At 40.9% G+C, this 11049-nt stretch overlaps 1 protein-coding gene across 1 annotated transcript in view; it reads right to left on the reverse strand.

The window, feature by feature from the left end:
• Window positions 1-266: 266 nt before the first annotated feature.
• LOC119739084 overlaps window positions 267-11049 on the reverse strand; it is a 14253-nt gene continuing 3470 nt past the window's right edge. The window contains exons 2-4 of the mRNA XM_038213918.1: window positions 7405-7541; window positions 4498-5072; window positions 267-454 (exon numbers count right to left, since the gene is read on the reverse strand). Of these exons, the coding sequence (XP_038069846.1) occupies window positions 267-454; window positions 4498-5072; window positions 7405-7541 (900 nt within the window). The remainder of the gene's footprint in view (window positions 455-4497; window positions 5073-7404; window positions 7542-11049) is intronic.

Here is an 11049-nt window from a genome sequence, read left to right on the forward strand (position 1 = left end):
ATCGAAACTCAAACAAATGAAGATACACAGATTGAAGACAAACTCTACTGTATTAAATTCAAAGTAATAATCTCAAGCGGACGTAGGATGGTGAAGAAAACCCGAGATTTTTCCGCCGGTGAAGAAACAATCTTTCACCATCCGACGCCAAGAGAGAAGAGGAAGCTAAGATGGCGGCCGGGCCACGGGGCACAGTGGGTATCCTATTGTGTGAACTCTTAGCGGATGTATTGCGCCCTCTGGGGAAATATGCGTAGGTAGTGGCTCTACGGGTAAGATGAGCGCTGTAGACTCTTGTAATAATCTGCTGATCTCTCCACTCGCATCCTCTTCCTCGGCCGCTGATTCTCCATGTCCTCTTGAAAATCTTCCTCAGCAGCTGCCCACAGATTATCATCATCCGAGTCGCCGTCGTCCGCTTGAGAATCTTGCTCAGCCGGTACCTTCGAATCATCTTAAAAGTCGTCATTACCGTACCCATACTGATACGGCAAGTCTTCTTCATCATCTTAGTTGCAATGTAAAGTCAGCTCATACAGCCAATTAAGAGCAAAAGCCGATTGATCAGCGTTGAGTTCAACGGTGTCCAGGATGATACCGAGCTCTTTGTAAGTTTGACAGTTTTGTATTTCTCAGTATACATGTTTGATGACGTTCAGCTTACTCAGTGTTACGCGGTGCTGTAGCTCTATACGACTTTATACTATTCCTCAAGGTGCATAAATGACCAAATGATCGGTAGTCTGACACTTACTTTTTTTACGTATAACTATGACTCACTTGTAAAATTGTTCATTACTTCAGGACCACACAGAGTGGTCACTAAATCCCTTCCAGCCACCTGTTGTTCTAGGGATTAACTACTTCTGGTGGCATGTGGAGCGCACATGGGCCCTGCCACTTACAGTCCCTTTGTCCAACGATTATCTAACACAACAGCTGTTCACTGACCACCGTTACATTGTACAACTCATAGCAATACGTTCGTAAACTATGCTGTATTGAAATTATATACATGTATTTTGCCCATACATTAGGGCAATCTTTCCTTACATTAGGTCAAACTGTATTCGGTTTCTTACCCTATCCTATTCCAAATTCATTTCCGTCCATACACCAGGTCAAACTTGGCCCAAATATCTTACCCCCCATAGTTTAATATTCATATCATACTCCATACATATTCATGTGACCTTTGCATATTTTTAAAGAAAAGGTCAAACATGACGAAGAAGTCTACCTTCACTACCGCTGCTGACGCAACGGGCATGTCTCCGACAGCGGTGTAGCCAGGGTTCTCATCCTAGGGGGCCTATGGGATGGCTCAAGGTTACAATGGAGGGGCTCAAAGGTAGACCGGTTATTTTTACCGGACACCCGCCCTCTGTAAAATCAAATGGGGGGGGGGGGGGGGACGGACTGGACACCAAAAAAGGGACTGTTGCTAAAAAAAATTACGTACAAAATCGCGGAAGAAAGGCACTTTGTGTTCTTCCAGCTAATCATGGTAACTGATATGCCTGCGCTTTTCTACGGACGCCAGGTTTCAGTGGAGGGGTAGCCATGCCGCTGGTCTCCGAGTGAGAATGCATGTTATGCAATGTTGTACTGATGTTTGTCATCGCTCCTGTTTGTCGTGGCTCAGATTATTGTGGCTGACGACACTTCTCTCGCCTCTACAAAGCTTACCAGTTTTTAAATGACTAATAGTTATTGATACTTATAACTCCTCTGACAGTCTGACCTTTATTGTTCATACTAATGTAGTGAGACATCTTTTACGAGGCACCGTACAATTGGCACACAGCCCAGAAAAATGTATATAAACGCCTGTACTCAGTGCGTGAACGCGCAAATATCAGCCCTTTTTTGCCTGCACACCAAAGTGTGAGTATTATGTGTATAGATTTGTGCTTAAAAACCAACATTTTAGTTTAAAATGAGCGACATTTGTATTTTCTGTACATTCTAGTGTCATAATGCAAGTTCTCTGCTACCGCTGGGCTAGGTTTTAGTGTATTTCATGTTGACAAAAGCAGTGATTTTGGGGTGAATTAGTCATCGTAATCTCAAAGTTTTAATCACCTTGTACATCGTGTAAGTCCCATGTTGATTTATTGCAATATGGCTGTTTCATGTCAGGTGCAATTTGGAAGGCCGAGTTCACAAGACAGCCATACACTGGCCAGCCGTTCGGGGAACCTGGGAATCTTGTGAACAACTTCATCCCTTAAAAATTCATTAAAAGTCCATTTGTCCGTGAAAAGAATCTTTAAAAGATGTTTCACGGACATTTACATGGGGCTTATATAGGACTAATCCTGTAGGGGTATTTTCACAGATTTTTAATGACCCTGGCCACTGAGGATTATCATTGGCTATACATAGCGGTACGCTGGGTCTATCTCCATGGGTAAACAAATGACTTTCTTAAGGGTGTTTTCACGGACTCCTAATCTGGCTTTATATGTTAAAAAATCCGTGAAAATTTTGTTAACTGTAATTTCAAGGGAAAATGGCTCTTTAACGAATTTTTAAGGGATGAAGATGTTCATAGTGATTAGGAACCTCACTTTTATTCTTAGGGCACTTTCAACCTTAGGGCAACTTTAGAAATACAAACTTTGTGATTGTAAGTTATCATTGGCAAATGTATATCTTCTAGAAATTGAATCTTATATGCTTTTTGTAACACTTGCTTTTGTGAGTTAAAATTGAGATCGGGTGTTTATTATTGTAATCGATTCTTGTGAACAAGTTCATGAGACCAAGCATAACTTGACTCCTTGATTCTTTCTGTTTGTCTTGATTGTCCTTGGCGTCCTTAAATCTAATCATTTGAGCGGACCTCCTTAATGGCGTACCGCTACACTAATAATGCATCAACGTGATAGTATTATCATGCGCAGTAGCGCACCCTTTATTTATGCAACTTAGTTACCAACTTCTGGGATCGGAAGTTTTGGGTTGTGTTTCTTTGACTGGTACCCGGATACCTGTATTTTTTCCATCGGGTGCCCAGTTCCAGTACTACCCGCAGATGCACAGGCATATAAAAGTTTAACATTTTTAGTTAATTTTATTGTTTGTCTTTAAATTTGCATTCAAAAAAATCAGCGAACATCCCTCTGTCTAGTCTTAACCCATTTTATTTTAGTTTTATCATTTATCTTTCTCTGATGTTTAATATTGGCCCGTGCAAAAACAAGTGCGAGTGCACAATAAGCTCTTGCCGCCTTCCATGAAATGATTGGGCATACAAGCCGAGGCCGCCGTCCCATGCAAAAAACACGCTGAGGTTTTGCACTAGTCCGTTTGCCAAAGAAGCCCCAAAATTGATCAAAAGAAGCCCCCCTAAGTTTCCCATAAAATAGCCTAATTTCCAAAGAGTGTACATGAGTGGTTTCAGTGCGTGGTGACAATGACATCTCCGAAGATTGGTAATATCAGATTCCATTCTAGAGATTATCTTGTGAGAATGAAACTGATTGACAACAGTTTCAATTGGTTTAACAGTGGATGTCAGTGCATATTGTTTTTTTGTTATGACAAACAGATGACCGGGATGAAATTCACTTACTTTGAGTGTAGATTTAATCCCTAACGATTTAATCCCTAACCAGTCTTTAAGTGAAAGGCGTAGCTTGTTGCAATTCAAACTCAACAATTCAAACTCAACATCACATTTTCTAATTGAGGTCGTCCTTGTGCGTCAAGACATTGCGCACGTACACATTTTCAACTAGTTACAGCGCCCTCTGTTTCAACTTCCATGTATTGTGTTTAATTGCTTATTGTTGGATTGCTTATAAGTTAAATGAGGCTTAAAGGTTTGCATGGAGACATGATCAATGAATGGGAGGTTTGCAGTAACACCATGTGAATGATATCTCTTTGTGAGTTGTGTGGTTCTGAGAAGCAGTTGGTTGAATTCCGAGTGACTTAAGAGTTAATTGTTGAGAACACTTCAACTAAAAGACAAAGTTTCTTTTCTTATTTTATATTTTGGACAGAGGTGTGTTATAAAACATATGGACTGGCATAATTCGGTCGCTAGTGCACATCTATGCCCCCTTCGGGCCTGTGAGTCCTCTTCTGGTCAGTCACTCACAGTCCCTCGGGGCACATAGACGTGCACTGGTGACTTCATTGCCAGGCTATATGTGTATACTATTGTTCAACGTCAACTATTTGTATGTGTATACATGTACACATCCTTTGGTGATGTTACACAGCATTGTGCCCAAGTGTGGCACAAGAGCAGATACCAGTCTTACAGTAACTGTTCAGTTACAACGAGTTACATCATTGCTTCATAAATAAATGGTAACACTCTATGGTAACACTCTATGTAAAATGATACAAAATAAAACTTTAAAACCAATTAAATGTCTCATAAGAGACTCAAACCAGCATGCTCAGTTGAAGAAATGCGAGCAAAAAAATGCAAACTAATAAACAAAAACAACACAAAACAAAACAAAAACAAAAACAAACCCCAAAACATGAAGTCCAACTTACCTAAAATTGGTGGAGGAGGGGGAGGTAAAGGAGGTAGCTCATTGATCCGTGTTGGTGCGAAGCCAAGAAACATGTTAGCTGTCACCTGGTTGCTATTCACAAATGCTGTAGTTTCAGGGCATTTTTCATGACCGTTCACAAATGCATTCATGTTACTGTTGTGGATATTTTTGCAAGTCACTTCTTTGCTCCTTAAACACTTGCACTCGAACACTGCCGACAGATTTCCTGAGGAACAGCTTGTGATGCCATTTACTATCATATTTGTCCTCTGTTCAAGATTGTTTGTGGGATGTGTATCATATCCATTTTGAATTTCACCATTTGTTTCTGGTGGATCAACTATTAAAGAGTGTCCATTTGTCAATCCAGAGCTACTGTTGTTGTGAAGTACCCAATTGTTGCCAATAATAAGCGAGTGACGATCTGATTTAATTAATGGTGGCAGCAGCTCATCATAACTCTGGTCACCAGTATCCAGTGTGACCGTGCTGGACTGATCAAGGTGGGAGGAAGATTCTGTATCCACTGAAGTTGAAATACCACTGAAACTGTGAATAAAGAGATTATTCAGATTGAATCATGCATTTTGCAACATTTTAAATAAAAGTAGTGTTAACACAAAGGCCTAGCAACCAGGCCTGTCGCCTGGGGGGGGGGGGGGGGGGCTGGGCCCCGCTGATGCACAACTGGCCCCCCTATTGGCAAAAACCATAAGCATATAAAAAACTATATCTAAGTGTGTTTTTTCTTTGTACTGTGCCCCCCCCCCATGCCCGGAGCTTGCGATGGTGCTGCCCGCAACCGTGATTGTTCCCATGACAAGCATTATTGCACAATGAGTCGAACTGCTTAACATCAGCAACAACCAACCTGCTTGCAGATTTGAAAACCCAAATAAATATTTTGATGTTTCCTGAAGACATCCCACTATACCAAACTACACTACAGAATGATAAAACAGATTGAATGACTGCCCGATAAAACAAATATATAATATCACTATGAACATTAAATGACTTTATGCCCTTAAGAAAATACAGACGTTGGTTACACTTAGCGATGACTTTTACAGTATTGCACTTCCAATTCAGTTTATTATCAATGTGGACATCCAGGTATTTGTAGTCAGAAACAATGTCAACAGCAACATTCGTGATATGTAAAGACTCATGATCGCTCCTCTTTTTCCTAAAATCAAATACCATTTCCTTACATTTAGCAGCATTGAGGGTGAGATAGTTATCATTGCACCATGAAACAAAATTATTCACATTGTCCCTGTATCCACTGACATCATTGTTTGAAATCAATCCAACAAGGTAAGTATCATCTGCATACTTTACAGTAAAACAAGAAGATGGATCTGTACAAATAAAATCATTTGAATTAAGATTAAACACAATGTTGGTGACAGAGCATTTCCTTGCAGGGTACCAGTATTGCACATGTTAATTTCAGATAAAATATTATTTTATCATACTCGCTGCTGTTGTTAAGTCAGAAAATCCATAATCCATAACTCCCAAGAACTTGGTCTGTCCCGGCGGAATTTTCATTCCCCATATGTGACAGGGCCAGTCCTCTCCGAACGACTCATTCTAAGAAATAATCTCACAAGACGAAACTGTAACTCTGCTAATAACTCTTTAATCAAATCTTCTCTTAATCGATAAAAGGTAGCAAAAAAATGACGAATAATACGAGTGTATTATAAGCACGTCCTCCCCGACCTGCTGCTAAGAGAAAAGAGGACGCTCACAAGGCATACATGCCGCCGGCACTATGGGTAGGACACGAGGGGGCACTATTGTGCAAACTCTTGGTTGGTATAGGGAGTATGCATCCATTAGATTGCTCTACAGGTAAGTTGAGTAAAGTAGACTGGACATTTTGCGACGAAGGGGTGCTCTTTCTTCATAAAATTGGTTTCAAATAACTGAAAGACATCAGTAAACATGAGAGGGAAACTTGGCATGATCCAGTTCGCGCCAGGATTATTTTGACATTGACCAACCCAGGTACAGGATTGTTTTTCACGAACCTTGATGCCAGACTGGTTCAGGCCATCATCTGGGGGTAGCACACTCTGATATTTCCAGCCTCGCTCACTGCGAGCAGGTCGCAGACACATATTTCTGGCCTCGCTCATTGCGTGTTTATCCCTCATCCGTTCCAAATACCGCAAAACCTTTGCGTGCATACATGAACTGGTTAAGTTAATTTAATAGTCGGACCTAAACTCACTCTTAAGTTATATTTTCATGTGCTTCAAGTGCCAAGTCAATAGAAACTGGTTTCGTTTTCTCCTATTTTGTCGTGTTGCACCAGTATCAGCAAAAAAAGAACAGGAGAGGGGTGATGGCCAAGCCCCCTCCGCGTTTTGTGCACCACTCTTAAGTTAATTAGTCTGATCCAAAAATCACTCTGAAGTTATATTTCCATTATCTACGAGTGCCAAGCTATCAAATGACTGGTTTCATTCCTGTTCTAAAAATTTCGATTAAATGTAAAATTGGGCCCATCAACATTAACGTTGCAAATTCATAATCATCAAAACCTCAGTGCTGAATACAAAGCTGCCATTTTTTTGTTGGCATGGATGCTACATCACGCACTGCATTGTGTTTTTTTTTTCAGATGATGTCACCATGAAGATCAGCCGATAAGCGCTCCGGTCTTGTTGCTCTACTCATTAGCTGCGGTCGCGAATCCAGCTGTTTTACAACCGTACTAACAGACATGGAACCTTTGTAGTTGAGGGAGTTGTAACTCCTTCTGCTCCTTGCTGTATGGTGTAACTGTGTGGGTTAACTTGTGATGAACACTCAATATCATGCGTTTACTATTGGACTACCACATGCATAACAGAAAAGTAAATACCTTGCATCAGATGAAGGCCTGATTTGAGAACACATTGTCTCAATCACTCTTGCTTTTTGCTGAAGCTGTATCAAGGCTTTCGTGGCATCACCTCTTTCATCTATATTGTTGATAACTAAAGATAGTCTTTCTAACTCCTGTCAAATAGATTAAACATATTTTCAAAAATAAACAGATATGCAAACACTTATGTCAAGTCAATCTTCAAATTTCAGATCACAACAATCTAAAAAAATATATAAACGTAGCCAAGAACTTAAAAAGTGGTTGCACTTTCAGCAATAATTGCATCAGGAAGGATCTAATCTCTTTTCAAGCTAGGATTGCTGAATGAAAAAGAAATATGATTTTTGATCTAAAGGTACAAAGGATCATTTGCTTTTGTGTGTTTTTTCCTTGCAAGCAGTAAAATTGCTGAAAATCATTAGGACGGTGCACAACAACTAACCTGGGCCCAATGTCATAGTGCTGCTTAACAGTTTAGTAGAAAAGGTTTGCTTATAAACTGTAGCCGAAAATGATACTTTTGCTTAAGCACTATTTCATGGTGTGGACTTGCTAATGGTTGCGCGCGCATGGAGATTTATATTATAACATCACTGATTTAAACAATTTTTATCCGGGGTGAAGAATGTTTTTGCTGTGCTTACTGCTTTAATACAGTCTCTATGATATAGATGGAGGCTATGTTAGCACAAAATCGGTTAAAGTAGCGCAACAAAATTAGGACCTGCTCATGGTTAAGCCCAACAAACACATATGAAAATTTGTTGGGGTCTCCTAAACTGGATTCCGTTGCTAACCCGTGTCAAATTGTGCCAGAAGGCATCTTATTTTGAAACAACATTCAATGGTGTTTTCTTTAATTTTACAGGCCACATAGTCGCTCCAGTTCCAGGAAAAACACAGACATTTCTTGTTAGGTGAGCGGTAATGTTGTGCATTGGGTCGGTTGACCAGGCCAAACCAACCCAGATACGTACCAAATCTGAGCCAAAACTGATCCGAGTTAACTCCCCTAACCGGACTTGACCCAACCTGACAAAAATCATGCAAAAACCAACCCAAATGGATCTGAAACAAAACTGACCCCCCCAAAATTGAATATCTGTCTTGGGCAACTGCGTCTTCTTTTTGTGCTTCGCATCGGAAGAAAATCATCGATCCTCAGTAAAGAATCATACCGTACAGTCAAGACTCCTATAATTATAGACTGTGCGAATAGACCGCAAATCGCATGCAAACACATTCGCGCTGTGGGTTGACAATCGTACCGGGCACAATAACCCTGCAATTACATTGGACTGCGTAAATTTTGATGAAGGCATCCAAGATGTGACCACGCTCATGGGTTGGCGATTCAATATCCTGGGAAAGAATGTGTGATTTCAGTATTAGAGTCATTGAATCACCTTTGTGTTGATTGCTTAGAGATTGTCACAGTGAATGTTTAGGTTACCACAAATCACAAGTGGTGCAAGTCTGGCGATATTATTATTATTATTATTATTATTATTATTTATTCGGCATTAAAAGCACATACAAATAACAAACATTCACAAAATATAAAAAACAAAAACCAAGATAACAAAAACGAAAGCCAGGGGCATATGCCTGGAATTAAAAAAGTTTACCTAAAAACTGTGGCCAGAAGGCCTTCAATTCCAATACCTCTGGCTACACAAAGAAATATATAAATCTATAAAAATCTATAAAATTGTATTAACAATAAACAAATATATTAAAAATGGCAGAGGTGTAAATGCTAAAACATTAACGTCCCAGTTAAACAAAAAAATAGATATGATTATCCCCAAAATTAACATCAAAATACTACAATGAGAAAAAATAAGATAAAAAAAACAAAAATTTATAGTTCAAAGACCCAATTATTGTGCATGTCCACATTAAACATTAAAAAGTTAATAAGTTTCAATGCACGCAATTTAAAAACAAATATTAAAAAAATGAGCAAAAAAATTAAACAAAACATGAGAAAAATGCCAAACCCCCCAGTAAAAAAAAGTTTCGTTGCAAGTTAAAAGACGTAAAGTTACCCTGAAAAAAAAAAACAGTTGAGAATTAGCAAAAGAACAACAAGCATGACAGGCTCTTTTCATGATCATCAAACAACAGTGTGACCTCATCCAGAAATGCTGAAAATGTCAATTGACCAAAAAGTGATTGATAAATGATGAAAAACACAAGGCGGGTACTTTTGGAGGTCATGGTTACTGACCAAACTTCAAAACTCTGGTAATCAAAGTGTTGACTGAAATGTCCAATTCCTTCCCCCAAAAAATACGCCAGCTCAACCTCCTTCAGGCGTGGATCCAGAGGGGGTTGGGGGGGGGGGTCCAAAAACCCAGCTCTGTCACAATTTTTTTTCCCCTAGAATTCCTGGTAAAAAATGCGTAGCCCCGCCGGCCGCCCCCCCCCCCCCCACCCAAATTTTTCGCCTTTGCACAAAGTATGGACAGAGCCAGCTTGGTTAGAGGTTATATGTTCTCTTTTCTGTGGTTATATGTTCTCTATCGGAGGCCAAATGACCGGCAAAAAAAAAACTAAGCCGGACAACTTCCCCCACAGGACTCATGATAATCTCCCCAGAGAGGAGCGCCTGGCTCTCAACTCCTTGCGCTCTCGCACCGACATCATCATCAAACCAGCAGATAAAGGTTCAGCTGTGGTCATCATGGATCGTCAGCAGTACATTGATGAGGCCCACCGCCAGTTGGATAATCGCCCTAACTATACCCGCCTTGACTCTGACCCCACAGGCACATTCTGTAGAGATATACAACAGGTACTTGACGATATGCGATCACGTGACCAGTTGTCCAAGAAAGCTCATAAATTTCTTTCTCCCTGTGATTGTAGGACTGCCAGATTTTACCTTCTACCCAAGATTCACAAGGCTGGCAACCCCGGTAGACCCATCATCTCCGGTAATGGCTCACCCACGGAACGCATCTCCCTGTTCATTGACAGTTTTCTCAAACCCTTGTCCCACAGATTTCGTCATACGTTCACGACACCCCAGACTTCCTACGCAAGCTTGAAGGAATCAAGGACCAGATTCCCAGCACAGCCATCATTGGGACTTTCGACGTTTCATCTCTGTACACCAACACCCCACATGAGGAGGGTGTTCGTGCTTGCTCCTTGGCTCTGGCCAAGGCAGGACACACGACTCCTCCCATCAGTGATGTTGGCACCCTCATGAGACTTATACTAACGAAGAACAATTTTTCCTTCCTTGGTGAACACTATCTACAGGTACACGGCACTGCAATGGGCACTCGCATGGCCCCCCTCCATGGCTTGCCTCTTCATGGGTGACCTCGAAGAACGCATTCTTGCCTCGGCCCCATGTCGCCCTTGGATCTGGTGGAGATATATTGATGATGTTTTTTTTCATCTGGACCAGTGATGAGGACAGTCTCTTGACCTTCACTAACCACATCAATTCCTTCCACAGAACCATCAAATTCACATCGGAGTTCTCGGCTCACCAAACCCCACTTTCTGGATGTCACCGTCCGCAAGCAAGGCAACTCACTAACCACTGACCTGTATTCCAAACCACAGACACCCACCAGTACCTCCACTCCTCCAGCTGTCACCCCAGGCACTGCAAAACTT

Source organism: Patiria miniata, unplaced genomic scaffold (genome assembly GCF_015706575.1).
Source record: "Patiria miniata isolate m_02_andy unplaced genomic scaffold, ASM1570657v1 HiC_scaffold_30, whole genome shotgun sequence".
Taxonomy (NCBI): Eukaryota; Metazoa; Echinodermata; class Asteroidea; order Valvatida; family Asterinidae; genus Patiria; species Patiria miniata.